The sequence below is a fragment of the Camelus bactrianus genome, chromosome 27, assembly GCF_048773025.1.
Source record: "Camelus bactrianus isolate YW-2024 breed Bactrian camel chromosome 27, ASM4877302v1, whole genome shotgun sequence".
Lineage (NCBI taxonomy): Eukaryota > Metazoa > Chordata > Mammalia > Artiodactyla > Camelidae > Camelus > Camelus bactrianus.
Genome location: NC_133565.1, coordinates 16,613,916 through 16,630,390, shown reverse-complemented (window position 1 = coordinate 16,630,390; position 16,475 = coordinate 16,613,916). Strand labels below are relative to the sequence as shown.

General features: G+C 37.3%; 1 protein-coding gene across 2 annotated transcripts in view; it reads left to right on the top strand.

Moving 5' to 3' along the window:
- The window catches only part of LRRC28 (leucine rich repeat containing 28), a 102,752-nt gene that overhangs the window by 51,479 nt on the left and 34,798 nt on the right, over nucleotides 1-16,475 (top strand). The window contains exon 6 of one of the 2 annotated variants that reach the window (XM_074354206.1): nucleotides 4,461-4,667. The exons of the other annotated variant lie outside the window; for it this stretch is intronic. Coding sequence (XP_074210307.1) covers nucleotides 4,461-4,667 — 207 coding nt within the window. The remainder of the gene's footprint in view (nucleotides 1-4,460; nucleotides 4,668-16,475) is intronic. 2 annotated transcript variants of the gene reach the window in all.

Genomic DNA, 16,475 nt, shown 5'->3' with positions numbered 1-16,475 from the left:
TTTTAAACAAGCCTTAATAACAAGCATGCATCCCACTTGTTCATGTTGTATAATTACTTTTATATGTTACTACCTTTTGTTTGCTAATATTTTAAGAATTTTTACATTTATGTTCATGATGAATACTGGTTTATAGAATTCTTTATATTGTGATGTTTTTTTGTGTGACTTTAGTATCAGGGTAGTATTGCCTCAGAGAATGAGTTGGGATGTTTCCCCTCCTGTTTTCTAAAAGAGCTTATGAAGAACTGGTATATTATTGTTTCTTTAAATATATAATGGAATTCACCAGTAAAGCCATTTGGGCCTGGGCTTTTCTTTGTGGGAAGCTTTTAAATTTCTAATTAAATTTTTCTACTTCTAATACATTTATTCAGATTTTTAATGACTGTGAATTAGGTTTGGTAATTTTGTGTCTTTCTAAGAATATGTTCATTTCATCTAAGTTGCTAATTTGTTGGAATAAATTTGTTCATAGTACACCCTTATAGTCTTCTAAATTTCTGTATAGTTGATGGTGATGTCCCACCTTTTTATTCCCAATTTTGGTAATTTATGTCTTCATTCTCTGATTGTGTGTAAATGAAAGAATGAATGTGTATATGTATGTATATATGTACATATTTAGGTCAGTCTAGCCAAAGTCTTATAAATTTTCTTGATCTCTTTAAAGAACCAAGTTTTGTTTTTCCTTTTTTTCTGTTCTTTTTCTGGTTTCTGTTTCATTGATCTCCACTATACTTTTTATTATTTCTTTTCTTGTGCTTACTTTGGATTTAATTTTTGCTACTTTTTCTCATTTCTTAAGGTGGAAGCTTAGGTAAGGAATTGGAGAACTTTCTTTTCTTATATAGATATTTAAAGCTTTAAATTTTTCATTACATACTTTCTTACCTATTTCTCATAAATAAATTTTGATATATTGTACAATTGTTTTCATTTGATCTTATATAAATCTTTGACTCTATTGTTTTCTAAAAATGTACTTTCCATCAGCTGAACTTAACAAGTATATTTTTAAATTTTGTTGGAATAAAGATACCATATATAGTCTTATATTTGTGGCCTGTTATAAAATGGTCATGAAAATTATGTTTAATTCACTACACCTGAGAAGCTATTTAATTTTATTTCTCTTTCCCAAGTACTTTCATAGGATGACAAAATCATTAATTTTCCAACCATATTATATATAGTATTCCATTCAGTATTGTAACTAGAATAATAATTAGCTCAGATTTTTTTCTAACAAATGAAAAGGCCTATATATTAAGCTACTTAGGCAAAATGTCCTTTTGTTACTTTTGTTCATTTAATATATGCAGTCCTACATGTTTCAGATTTAATAAAATGGTTTTTTATTCATCACATATAAGAAATAAGAAATGTCAGCTGTTCTTTCCTCTTCCCATTCCTTAGTACTTTGGCCTTTGGTACTGACAATATGTGTTCTCCTTTTCTTTGTCAAAAGTGTTATTAATTTTAATATCTGAAAATGTGTATGTATCTGTCAAAGCACAGTGTGAATATCGATCTGTTAAAAAGTAAATCATCAAGTTATAGAAAGTTCAAATTCATAACATGTTATTTCCCCATTTCATAATACAATGATGCAATACGGAATTAAAATGGTGGTCAATGCATTAGTAATTTTTGCAGCCAAGTCAAAACACTTCTTTACACATTTAATTATTTTTGAAATAAAGATGAAAATAATTTATTTTGCTTACTCCCATGAGATTTTGATGGATTTTTCAAATTCCTTTAAGTAAGTGGCTTATAGATACTATAATTCAGAAGTATTGATGTAATTTAAATTTTTTTCTACAAATAGATACGTGCTTAGCACTGACGTCACCATACTTAGAGTATAAGGGTGTAGAAACTTTTAAGTTATCTTTGATTGTTTTCCTCTTTCACCATTTTCCATTTTCAATCAAACATACCCTCTTTTTTTCTTAAAATATCTCTGGAATTTACCGTCAAACTGTCACACCTCACACTGGCTCTGTTTTCATCAAATGTCTACTTGTTTTTCCAGCCTACAGTCTCTTTCCATTTCATTGCTTTCTGCACATTTACCATTCTGATATTTCCAAAAAGAGTCCTTTCATTCTTTGAGAATCTTCAGGAAGTGTTACACTCTCACTGTAGTGATCCCAGACTTCTCTACCCAGTGTTCTCATACCCAGACATCCATGTCTCCACCAGACCCTCTGTATTGAACTTATTTTCTGCTCTTTCCCATCAGTATCTTTGGTACTTGTTGGGTCTCAAATAGTCCATTGTGCATGCTGTATTTATTTTTTCACTTACATACCTTTCCTCATGCTTTCAACTGCATCCCCAGGCCTGGCTTGAAATGCTATATCCATTTTCCTTTTGACCTATTTGAGTTCTCATCTCCTTCAATAAATTTTGCGAAAGCTTCTCCAGCTCTTCATCTTACTCTTCTTTTTCTAAGCTCCTATCACTCAATGTCTCTTATATGTAATTCTCAACGACAGAGACCTTGCCACATTCTTCTCTCAACACCTGACCCCATGGTGTGTAAGCTGATTGGCTGCATTTCTGTCCCATTTTACTCCCATAATAACTTTACAGAGTGAGATCAGAAAGATTTCTTGTTTCTTTTTATTCAATTCTAAAACATGGTTTTTCTCTCAGCTCCCTTACCCTGACACACTCCAAATCAGAAGCAATTTTTTATCTAAAATAGATAGGCAGGCAGTCTTAGCTAGAGGAAATACTGTGCTAATAGAGCCAAGAGAGAGACCGACTCCCATGTACATCACTAGGCGCGCACAGAACAAAACTTCTTTGCAGAGTCACATACTGTTCACTGAATCCTGCCTACTGTCTTCAAATATATATTTGCTCAGTATTGGGGAAATTAGAAAATACAGTGTGAGCTTCCTACCACAAATCCCTTCTAAATATTAGACAAATAACTAAAAATTAATATATTTTTGCACTTATATTACTTTTATTGAAAATTGTTATTAAAAATGCTTCTGTTAAGAGTAAGTCTATAACAAAGACTGGCAAACTTTTTCTGTAAATTGTGAGATACTAAATATTTTTAGGCTTTGCAGGCCACATATGGTCTCTGTCACATATATATCTTTTTGCTCTAATTGTTGTTGTTGGGTTTTACCACCCTTTCAAAATAAAAAACTAGTCTTAGCTTGTGGTTAGTACAAAAGTGGGCCATCAGCCAGATTTTGCCTGTAAGCCATAGTTTGCCAAGCCGTTTGCTCTTAAGAAAAGCTAATCTGTGTAATTGGATATCCAAGAGGGCAGATTTTCTCTCCAGTAGGGAAGACATTGCTCATGCTCATTCTAATTCAAAGCCTGAACAAACTGGAATGTGCCCAGCAGGGTGCGTTCATGTGGCAGGAGTATGAAAAACCCTAATCTAAGAGGAGTGGCTTGTGGAGTAGGGTCAGGTTAGAGAAGGCTGAGAGATGACATTACAGTGGGCTTCAACACGGAAGGTCTGTGATATGAGAGAAGTCGACTTGTCCTACAGAGTGCTCCCTGTAGAGCCTTGAGTGCAGTGTGCTGTCCTGGGACAGAGTAATGGCCTCCTCTAGAGACTGGTTAGCAGGACTTCCTCTGCTCTGAGAGGCTTCATGGTGATTTTCCTTTAGAAGAATAGAGTACCTTATAAAGAACTTCCCCACCTTCAGACTTGGTGATTTGGTGTATGAGACAGGGACATAATTGTACTCACCGTGGAACAGTTTACAACTATGGACATCAACAATGGGGGAATATTGGAGTAAATGGAAGGATTTCATTTGGGTGGAATTAAAGTAAATCTTCACAGGATATGTACAGTTTGAGTGGGTTTTTAAAGAAGGAACCACATGGCTGGACAACATCTAAAAATACTACCTTACCATAATTTTATTTTATTATTATGATCTTTACCATGGTGAGAATTCCAAAAGACATCCTAATTCTTCATCCAGAGATTTCCTATTTAGTTCACATGAATAAAGTATGCTTACCTTGATACTATAATTTATATTTTCAAGTCTCCTACCATCTACTTAGAAAGTAAAACCACCAAAGTAGCAAGAACCAGGTGCCATGAAGTGACTGTAATTGTTCTTCTGTCACCTTTGCAACAACTTTCAGTTCATCAGACAGCAGAAGCCATAATAACAGACCTCTAGCTCAGAGTCACTGCTTGATGTTTCTCCTTTTTCCAGGCCAGCACTTTTCTTCTTTTAAAAAAATTCAGGCAGGCTAATTTAAAGATACCTACCTAGATTGCATTATTTGCATATTAGACTTGAATTTTGCACTTCAGCATTCATGTCTATGGAAAGAGCTGCAGCTACTATTTTTATTTGGTTGAACTGTTACAGTATTGATTAATTTTATTTAATTTATTTAATTAATTCATTTAATCAGGATGCAATTTATCTTAATTTTGATTTTGGTTGTAGAGGTTGGCGATTTGAAGGAGCTGCAGACACTAGACATTTCTACCAATCGTTTGCTAACTTTACCCGAGAGGCTTCACCTGTGCCTTTCTCTGCAGTACCTCACCGTGGACCGAAATCGTCTATGGTGTGTGCCCCGCCATCTTTGCCAGCTGCCCAGCCTCAATGAGCTCTCCATGGCTGGAAACCGTCTTGCATTTTTGCCACTTGGTAAGTAATCATGTGTAAATGGTAAAGCAAAACAGCTAGAGAACAAGATGGGAAGCCTTTCTTTCCTTGACTAGGAAGGATTAGTTTCCTTCATTCTCTTTATCTTGATGCTTCTCTAAATCCATTTTTGCAGTCAACAAAGCATCATTCCCAGTTAACAAAGTTTGTTTCAGTTAGGGATTTCATATTTTAAAAAAGAAATCTGTGCTAAAAGTTTGTTTAGAGACATGAGATACATAAGCGATATGAGGTGATTTACTCAGAGAAAGGAATTAAAATATATGTATATATAATATATAAGCATATATTAACATATATATAACTGTAAAATTGACAGTGGGTATTGAGCAATATGAAAGAATAGCTACTGTACAAACATATCTGCTTAGATGTTGACTTCCGTGTAGAACAATTTTATTCGGTATCCTAATGATTAGTATTGCCAGATAACCAGAGTAGAAAATTTGAAGACTTTAAAATTGGCTGAACTGCCTCCTGAGCTAGAAACGTCACTCTGGACAATAAATAACATACTATGCACTATAGATTTCTGTAGCTGGCCCATTTTAATATAAGATGTTAAAGAACATAGGCCTGTGATAAAACAATGCATTTATTTGCACTGAGATTGAATTATTTTGTTAACTTATAAGAAACAAAACTGCCATTAAAAAAAAATAAAATTGAAGCCCCACAGAACTCTAAACTGTCCAAAAAAGCATATATGCTTTTATTCATAAAAGCATTTTTATAATGAATAATTTATCTCTGAGGGCAATGAAGTGAATAATTTACTAGTCCCTGAAAGGAAACATTTTCCAACATAATACAGTTCACATATTATTTGCAGTTAAAAATCTCTTCAAGAAAACTTGAAAATCCTGGGAGGCATGAAAATCAATTTGATCAATAATAAATAATTATCCAGTTTAAGAAGATTACTTTTCTATAAATATAATTAAATTCTATACTTAAAAAATCAAGAAAATAAAGTAAAACCATTTCAGAAGCAAGCTACATTTCTAAGAAATCAGAGCTTTCTTTCAAGTGAGGAAATGATCAAATAAAAATAGATTTTAGAAAATAAATATACCTGCTGCATTAACCACAGGTTGTAGAACAATCAGCGTGGACAAGCGTCAGGTTACAGGTCTGAAGATACAGGTTCTAGACTGATTCCACCACTTTATAGAGCATTACCTGGAGTAAATCACCAAAACGTCTCTGAGCTTCATTTTCCTTATCTGTAAACTGGAAATAAGAACATTTATCCTGCTTACTTTAGAGTCATTTTGAAGTTGAATAAGATAGCTTTTTTTTTTTTTCAGTCTTGGGCCGTCTCACTCCCCTGGTCATTTGCCGCTCATCCCTACCTGTTGTTTCGCCAGTGACATAGCCAAGCTCGTGCTGTTGTGGCAGTAGTGTTGGGGGAAGAGGGGTAGCCGTTCCAGTAGGAGCCTGACCACTGTTCACATTTGGGGTGTCCAGGAGTGACATCATGTGTCACGCCTGATGATTACAGCAGCAGATGGCCTGAGTGGCAGTGGTGGTCCTGGTGGTAGCAGTGGCTGTTGGGTAGAGGGTGGATCCACCACACCTCGCCTGGCTGCCCCTCTTCTTTGGGCCCTCACTTACGCAGTGGAGAGTCTTCTCTGCGCACTGTGCTAAGTGCTGGTGTGCCTGGGAGGTGGGCTTCTCTTCTAAAGCACTCAGTGTTCAATGGTGAGGAGAGCCTTAGAGATTAGTTTCTGTCTCCAGGTCTCTTGTCAGCCACAAAGTCTTGCCTCTGTGTTAGGAGAGGCTTTCCTTTGTGAACTGGTTAATATATTATCAAAGGGTGTGAGAGGCAAGAGGGCCTGTGCTGGGCTCTGAGGAGGGTCCCTCCCACCATTCAAGGTGACCACAGCTCTCAAGCCTGAGGCCATGGGCCGCCCAGGATATGGAAACAGCTCCCACACACCCCTTGGTGCCACCTCAGCTCACAAGGTTCACAACCCTGGCAGGACGCAGGCCTGTGGGCAGGTTTTACTTCACTACAGAAAGACACACGAACAAGAGGATGCCGAGGCCGATCATGCAGTGAGAAGGAGACAGGCTGCCTGAAGCAGTGCTTGGCTCTGGTCTCGGACTAGATTCCTTGAGAAGAGCAGGAGCAAAGACAAGCGCTGGTGGCTTAGCTGAGCTTTGTAAAGAAATGGATAAGACAAGCAGAGGGCTGCAGTGTGAGGTTGCCCAAAGAGGGCTTCAGGAGATCAGAGACAGCATTTTCTGTGGAGACAAAGAAATTGAAGCTGACAGAAATATCAACAATCTTCCCAGTCTCATTTTGGTTTATGATTTTTGGATTTTGATGCCACCGAAGGTGGATTTGGAAAGGGAATTCAGTTAAGTCTTTAGGAAGAAAATAATTAAATCCATAGCTCTCCTTCCGTGGAGTTTGTGTACTTGAAACCTTTCCTTGAACTCCTTTCTGATACACCACAGCCATCTAATGCTAAGAACTGTGCCGGACAGAGTCAAGTGAGGCCTGCAGCTGCTGGCACAGCCTTTCCTCAGAGAAGTGAACTGTTCTTGGAAACTTAGCAAGTAGGGATGTCTCTTGACAGCAGTTAGGAGATGCGATGTATATACACATACACACAGCTGAAGTTTTCAAATAGAAGGTTCCTGTGTTTAACCATGATTCTACCGCACGATGTAGGAACTTGAAAGTTTATGAAATGGATGCTTTAATATCTCTCCCTGTGATTGGGAGGTAGGAATCTTATTTTAGGGAGCTACTTACTGAATTCAGTTTCTTGCTAGGGAAGTTTGACTTAGGAGAGAAGCAGCTTTTAATGGGGCTCCTTAAAGGAATGTCAGATTACAGCCTCTTCAGAAATCAACTGCAGAAGCTATAGTAAGGATGACTTAAATCACCTGTAATGCTATCTAAATCATCAACAGTCTTGAAGTGTGTTCTTTTTAAGATGAAAAGATGTATCAAGAAAGGAGGATGCTCCTTTTACAACTGTACCATGACAGCTGAGTGACAGATTAGTCTACACACAGAAATTTGTTCCCACCAGTGACTATCAGTGAGGAGGAGGGGAAATTAATCGCTTGAGCCTCGTGCTGTGAGATTTAATAGAGGCCTTAAAATGTGAGTATTTGTTGTCGATTCAGTATAGCTCTGTGGACTGAATAGCTCATAGAGCTGTGACTCACCTCTGGGCTTCTGAAAATTTGGAAAATACAAAGAAAAGGTTTTTCTTTAAGGCTTTTTTACTAGGTATTCCTGGTTTCCCTTGCATAGTTAGTTAATAAGCCATTATTCACTACTGTTTGCAACTTATTTAATGTTAAATAATAGATGTAAGTCCTATGAGGCTGCCCATCTACAAGTTGACTATGAAAGCATTCTTTAGCCCCCAGGAAGTGCTGTGTCAGCTAAACTCAGTGTCAGTAACTTCTGTAGTTTAAGAGAATGAGAAAACAAAAGTTGTCCCCACGTTAACAGGGGGATTTTTTGAGTGTTCATTCAGAAAACAGTGAATGAATTCTTGGCATATGACTTTGAGATTTACAGAATCTCCTGGTGCGTAAACTACCACGTAGTAAATCCAGGGGTTAGTGAGAAAATAGCTTCCTACTAATGGGAAATTATTTTGTTTCTAAATCAGTCCCAGAGTTGTTGTTCCTTGGACATTCTAGTAGTAAAGTATTTATTTTCTCAGGAGGAGTTATTCTGTGTGCCAGGGACTTGTACTGTGAGTGAAATGAGAGCTCCTTTATTGCTGTGGGTTATATGCTGTAACTTTGATAAGGATTTAAAACTTTCCCTTTTGTCACTTAACAGGAGATCACTCCAGTTTTTTAGAGTAGGAATTTGATACCTTGTGTAGGAAAAATAAAGTTTATGCCAAGTATTGGTGCAGTTTTAGAAACTAGTTAGTAGGCATTTTCAAAACCCATGCTGAAATCCCCTCTCTTGATGCAAATGGCATATAAAAGACACAAATCTTTAACTGCATTTTTTTTTCTATTGCTTCTTGTTCCTGCTTTCTCTGTATCTGCTTAGAAAGTCAGGAGAAGGATTGCTGTTTACTATTTTTTAAGAAAATATTTGTGTGCACACAGTGAAACTATTCGAACTTCAACTCCAGTAAGAAAACCAGATGGAAACCAGTTAATAATTCCTTAATCTCTGACTTAGAGATGAATGTAAACTGTATTTTACTGAACCATGGAATGTGTTTGATCTGCAGTTGGAAGGAGTACTGCCTTGAGGTCATTGTTTGATGGGAATAATTTGCAAAGTTTACAGCTTTAAATACATCTCAGTGCTAAAAAGTTTGTTCTAGTACAGACCAGAAGTCCCAGAGGCTGGAATTAGTCCTGTGTTTCCGCAGAAGGTATCTCGACTGCTTTTCAAGGAGGGACCCAAATGTGCCACTAATATCGTGTTCTGTAGGGATGGTCGGGCAGATCTCTAATCAAAGACATAATGAAAAAGGAGAAAAGAAAGGCTTGAAAACAAGGTTCAAAAGCTAGTAGTGGGAAGAAATGGGAGAGAATTACTCTGTTATTAAAGTTCATATAGACCCTGTTTCAGGAGCAAAGTTATAACTCCGGAATGCATATTTCTTCAAGAAAAATAGAGCTGCTTTCTGAGCTCTGTCTTTTTGCAAGTATTTGTAACTTGGTGCTGCTTACCCATCTAACTTTTTTCCGCTGTCTTAATGACTACCTCTGCTTGAATTTTAATCTTTTCATCATATCAGGCCTTAAGGTTTTCTTAGGGCATTAACAGGATTATTTATTATGACTGAGTTAACTGGGTTACTTAATATGGCCTGTGCAGTGTGGGCAAACATTAACCGTACCGTGCTAATGTGTGAAGAGAAAAGCTCACCTAAAGTGAGCTTTAAAGGGAGAAATACATTTTTCTCTAAGTTTTGGAGTATGATTTAGGGGTAGGGAGTGATTAATAGGAGAAAGTGAACCCTGTTTTCCTCAAATATCAGTTATTTTAGAAAAGAACTGCTGCTCATTCTTAAAAAGGTACAGATGTGAAACCTAAAAAAAATAAGTAGTGTGAGGGCTAGATTCATGAGCAGAATCTTTGCCAGCAAAGTTTTTGTTAATTTCGTTTCTTAATTTATTTATGTGACAACAATGTGCAGTGCAAGGGAAGTCTGGAAGATGTTGTCAGTTGACTTTAAAGCAAGAATCTGGAATTTCTGTCAGTCATAGTTTTTTAAAAAGCCCTTAAATTTAGGGGAAGGGAGAACAGGTCCAAGTCCAGCTGAGCAAGAGCTGAAGGTAAGATGCAGAGTGAAGACATTGTGCTGGCTGCTGTGGTGCTGGAAGGGTTGCTGCCGTAATCCCCAAGTCTGTGCCAGACAGTCAGCATGAAGCCTCCTCCTCTAGGATCTTCCCTGAAGGATTTCTTGGTATTTTTTGAAATTGCTGCCCTAAATCTGTAAGTCAGAACTACCTCACCAGTTATCTGATCTTTTAAAAGAAGCAAAAGGATATTTTGTTCATCGTTTGTCTCCTTGGCAGCATCTCCTGACATCACACCTGGATGTTTGGGCACATTATCAGTCCTCAGGTACCCACTGCACCCATGCAACCTGCTAGGTAGGATCACTTCCTACATTATGTGGGAGTGCCCTGCTTATATGGAAGTGATCTGTTAAGGGAGGTTGTCTAACTAAGATGGTGGTGAAGCAGGCAGGCATGCTTTTTAATTCCAGCTCAGCCATTTAATAGCTGGTGATCTTGGGCTTGGAAAGGCTGTTACATTCACCTAAGTCTCAGCAGTGGGGTAATACTAATTAATACCTACTTCATAGCACTATTGTAAGAATTAAATAAGAGCTGTTTAAAATACTTATATCACTCATAAATACTACATAAGTATGCAGTCAATACAAACTACTTTTATTGTTTCACTGGACTGTGAAAGAGGGTTGGGACAGAGTTTGTCTTCACTTTTGTACCTTAAGCACCTGGCACAGTGTCTAGCCCATTGCTTGTAATAATTTCTTTGTTACCTGAATTGTGCAACACAAATAGAGATGCTGATGTTTGAATATTTAAACCAGCTGTGGAGGAAGCCTTCAGCCATTCAAATTCATTAAAATCAGTTTATTTTAATTTAATAGTTGCTGATGATCTCCTTTGTGTAAAGTATCTTAATAAATTATAGTTCACTGTGAAATTTTATTTGGTAAAAGTTGAATAGATCAGAAAGAATATGCTGTAAAATATTTAATGGAGTGTGAATGTGTATATGTGTGTATTTAGAGAAGCTAGCACTTCAAAAATTTTATTTTTCTGAAAAAATAGTCTAAAAGTTTTGTTTGCGTAAAAAACTAAAAATAGACTTAACCATATGATCCAGCAATCCCACTTCTGGGCATATATCCAGAGGAAACTCTAATTTGAAAAGATATGTGCACCCCAATATTCATAGCAGCACTGTTTACAATAGCCAAAACATAGAAGCAACCAAAATGTCCATCAACAGATGAGTGGATAAAGATGTGGTTATATATACCGTGCAATGTTACTCAGCAATAAAAAAGAATGAAATAATGCCATTTGCAGCAACATGGATGGACCTGGAGATTGTCATACTAAGTGAAATAAACCAGAAAGAAAAAGAAAAATACCATATGGTACCATTTATATGTGAAATCTTAAAAAAAAAAAAAAATGAGACAAGTGAACTTATTTACAAAACAGAAACACTCACAGACATAGAAAACAAAATTGTGGTTACCGGGGCGGGGGAGGGGAGGGGTAGAAGGATAAATTGGAAGTTTGGGATTTGCAGATATTAACTACTATATATAAAATAGATAAACAATAAGATTCTTCTATATAGCACAGGAAACTATATTTAATACCTTGTAATAGCCTCTAATGAAAAAGAATATGGAAAGGGATGTATGTGTGTGTGTGTGTGTGTGTGTGTGTGTGTATGCATAATTGAATCACTATGCTGAACACCAGAAATTAATACAACATTGTAAACTGACTATACTTCAATAAAATAAATATGTAAATAAAATAAAAGTTTTCTTTATAAAGTGCATCATGTAAGTAATTTAATTAGTTTTAAACATTATTTTGGAATACATTGTAAATTATTCTGACTTCAGTGTGAAGAAACCCAGACTTTATAGTAATTAAAAATATAATTATGATTAATAATATATCAGATTTATTGAACTATGATATTGGTATAACATTGATAGAGCATTCCAAACAGCCTACTTTGGTCTGCTGCTTTCATGTTGTGGGTTCCATTGCCCTATCATTTTGTTAAAGAGAATATACATCATTCACCTTTTGGTAAAATAAATGAGTTTCGTGCTGGTCATTGTGCAGTAAACAGATCCTATCTGGTCCGGCCCATGCTATCATTCTATGCTTGCTTCAACAGTATGGTAAAAGAGCAACAGCCTAGACACACAGGAGCTTTTTGTTCCATCCTTACTGTGTGCACTGCATATGCCAGGGCCTTGAAGTTAAAAAAAAAAAAAAGAAGAAGAATTGGAGTTTGTGCAGGGCTGCTAGCTTTCACTAATTTTTAAGTAACAATACTTTGATCTGGAGTCTGGAAGGAAAAAAAAAGGGAAGCATTTTAGGCACAGTACAGCACTTTAAAAAGCCACATGAAAAAGTTTTTTGTTGCTTTAGCATCTATGCAGATGGACAACTTCCTTACTTTATAAAGTTCACATACTGAGCAATTTTTTTCACAGGAACTTTAAAAAATATTACTACATGATATATTTATTGAAAAGTATCAGTATGTTAAAATTAATAGAAGGAAGAAAAGAAACCAGCTCATTAGCTAGTAGATGAATTGTCTCTTCCAAAGTTAGTTATTGAGTGAAGATTTTCTGTTTTAAGAGTAAAAGAAATATCTCAAAGCTTTTCTCATGCAGAAAGTACTTGTATTTCAGCCTCATTGTGATTAAAAATGCCATTCCATCGTGCCTGGGGGTTTCCCAGCCAATGGCTTTTTGGCCACGAGCACACTTCAGGAGGCTGTCACAGCACTGCCTGTACAGTGTGTGACCTTGTGGGTGTTTAGGTGTGTCAGCCTGGCCAGCAGGTTGTGCTGTGTCAGCTAAAGCAAGAGTTTCCTGGTGCTCTTTAGAATCCTACACTCTCTTTTGTGATCTTCTCTTTATATTCAGAAGAGAGAAGTAAAAGACTAAGATGTATTGAGTACCAATTACTATACAACAGATCAAGCTTGGCATTATATACATTGTTAAATCTTCATAACAAGCCTATGACATTGGCATTGTTACCTTCATTTCACAGACGCAGTTAACAGGCTTGGAGCATTTAGTTCAGGGAGCCAGGATTCAGACTCACTTCTGACTCCAAAGCCCACTACATCATGTAATTTCAGTACTGCTTTTACTCTGTATGTGAAATTGTGTTATTTGCAAAGTTTAAAGGTCTGTATTAAATACTCATGTCTGTGTGGTATTTTACTAGCTAATGTATAATAGATTTGAGCATAGCCGATTCATGTTTTTTTTCAGCGTCCGTAGGAAATAGTCGATTCCATCATGGGCATATATAAAAAGTTACATTCCCCAGGGGAGAGTATAGCTCAAGTGGTAGAGTGCATGCTCAGCATGCACAAGGTCCTGGGTTCAGTCCCCATACCTCCTCTAAAAATAAAGAAACAAACCTAATTCTCTCCCTCCCCCCACAAAAAATAAATAAATAAATTTTTAGAAAATTACATTCCCCATACAAAGTAATCAGGAGGTACAGTCAGAAATCCCTGGAATATTGAAAACCAGAGATGAGATCTAAAACAAATAGCATTTTAAAATCATCAACTCTTTATTTTCTTCCCTATAAAACTCGGATAGGAAAGGAAACTAAACCAACTTTAACTTTGTATTATGATCTTTGCACGTAGCCTCATTGACTTTGCACAAGCTCTTCTGTGTATATTAGAGGAGAGAGGCGTTTCCTCTGTCATGTCCCATTTTGTGTCCTTGGCTCGAAGAGATGAATCATTGTCTCTAGAGGCTATTGCCTCCAACTCTTTTCTGTGCAATTAAAGTATAGAAAAGAGTACCTTTTGCTGCATGCCAAAAAGAATTCTCTCTTAATTGGCCTTCTACTGTAGGCCACACTTCCAAAAATGTCACTAGTAATGAGAATAGTAATAACTGCCATATATTGGAGAAGGCTGTGTGCCAAGAATTGTGCTTGATAATTTATAAACTTTGTAGGTAGTTCTCACTAAAATTAAGGGACAGCATTAGTTCCCCCTTTATACACATGAGGAAACTGAGGAACACATTTAGTAAATAGAAGAACAAGAATTCAAATCCAAGTCTTCTTACTCTAAGATGGTATTCCTGCTCCATTAATTGGTATCCTACACTCCTTACTGCTGCATAAACTCAAGTAAAGAAATCTTCCCTCGAGACCCCTGTGGGCTCTGACAAGCAGACTCTGGGACGAGAGCTCATTTGTACTTTATCAATGTAGTATCCTTTTTTTTTTTTTAATTCCAGACTTTTCTATATGCTTTTAAAGTCTGAAGATTTCTATATGTGATGAAAGGATTTGTCTGTATATCAAAGGAGTTGTGAGGGAGTAGGACTCCCATAGTATGAGCACATCCAGCGCTCAGATCCTGGTTTCCAAACACCGTATCCCATTAAAAGGAATTAAGGCACCTTGTAGAAGTAATTGATTTCAGGGCTAGAGCAGGGAAAAATACAAGCTGATCTTGGAATATCTTGTGGTGCCAGAAAGTAGAGAGATACTTTAAAAAGGATAAAAACTTGTTGAAAGAACATAAGGGCCAACCTTAAGTGCTCCTAATTGCCAGAACTGGGAGATTTTAACCAACACAGTAAACAATAATGGTATTGGGTTTTAGTCTTTAAAATAAAATAAATATTCATGAATGCATACTGATAAAAAGATCAAATAAATAAATGGGGAAGAAGGGATGGCTCTTCCTTACAGTAGAATTTTGTTGGAGCAGGCAGATAGATAACTAGATATGAGCAGAGAAAGGGGCATGGGCCAAATGGCAGGAAACCATACATCTTATAAACAGTGGGGGGCTTTGGGCAGATGAAAAAAAGCAGGAACCTCCAAACTGATAGGAAACTGCACATTTTAGGGTGATAAATAAGGGTCCTGGAGGCAGACAAAAGTAGGAAAAGGTGGAAATCTCTCGTGTCCAAAATAAAATCTTTTGCTCATTATGCCTTCATTACAATAAAATTAGCTTTGCAGATAAGAAGTACCCATTGTGCACTGACGTCATTGACACTTCTGATCCAGACTAAATAAGGACAAAACTCCCTCCTCCCCTGGGGAAGGTGGAGCTGGGATAAAAATCAGGAAATAGGACCCCAAACCCCTCACTCCCCAGTGAATATTCTGCCCATTCATTTTTATACCCCATATAACCAGCATGCCAAAGAAACTCAGGGCAGCTACTCATCTGAGTCTGCCTGCTCTCCCCTTGAGAGTGTACTATCACATAATAAATTCTCACTTAGCATCTCGTCTCTGAATTTTTTCTGTGATGAGACAAGAACCCACTCTCTGGTAACAATTTCAGTTAATAAGTGTAGGCAGAACGAATAAATACCATGTAATAGTTGTTGCAAACGATGCATTGGTGCATGCTAAAATTAACGGGAGGAACAGTCTTGGGCCAGTAGGGATCTGAAGACTTCACTTGGGGCTTGGAGGAGCTGCTTCCAAAATGTTTCACATGGCTGTTGGCTGGAGGCCTCATTTCCCCTCCAGTAAAGCTGCTGGAGGGCCCTCATTACAAAGGTGTTGTCTTTGGAAAGAGTAATCAAGGGAGAGAGCAAAGAGGAAGCCACAATGCCTTGTGTGACTTACTGTTTGAAATCCTAACAGCATTCCTGCCTATTCTGTTTCTTATTAGATACCTTAAAACCACCACACTAGGAAAGGGTATCTCTAGCCAGTAGCCCAGTAATTTTTTTTCTCCCTAAGAGTTGCCACTTCCCCTTCTGTTGCTTGTTCCCAGTGCTCCCAATTTTGGTTCCTCTTTTTGTAACTTGCTCCAGTGCTAGTCCTGGGCAAGATAATTGTGATAGGACTTGCAGTGGAAAAGAGGAGGTAATGTTAACCCTTCCCTACCGTCTTCTATGATGAACCCTTCCTTACCTCAGCTATGTATTACCCACCTCCCTCTTAATGTAACCAATTGTCAAAAACCCATTTGTGAAACCATACAACTTTATACAAGCCTCTCTAATAGCAGTGATCATATTGTATTACAGTTATCATTTTTCATGTCTGTCCTCAGTATCATATTCACATCTATATCCCCAAGGCCTACTGTAGTGCCTAAAAGGTTCTTAATGGGTAAATGAGTTTTCTTTTGAAATGTAGATATGCTTCAGAACCTCCTAATTTAGTTCTCTGGGCCTTTGTCTTTCCTAAACCATAGAAGGAGGGGAGAAAAGATATCTTCCAGCCTATTGCCTATTTCCTATTTTCACAAGCAGAACTATAGAAAACTGTTCAAAAATTATGTTCTTGCTTCAGGGGGCAGAGAGTTGGCAGGGCTACTGAGGACTCTGTTGTGCACCTCCGTGACAATGAAGACAAATAGTCCTACCCTGTGAATGACAGGACTGGAAAGGAAAGCTGGTCAAACATATCCTGGGCAGCACGCAGTGGACGGGAGGGGATGACCTTGACAGTTGGAAGTGTCTCTGCTGCCTGTGTCGGTCAGACATCACCTCCAGTACTTTGTGCCATTGTTTC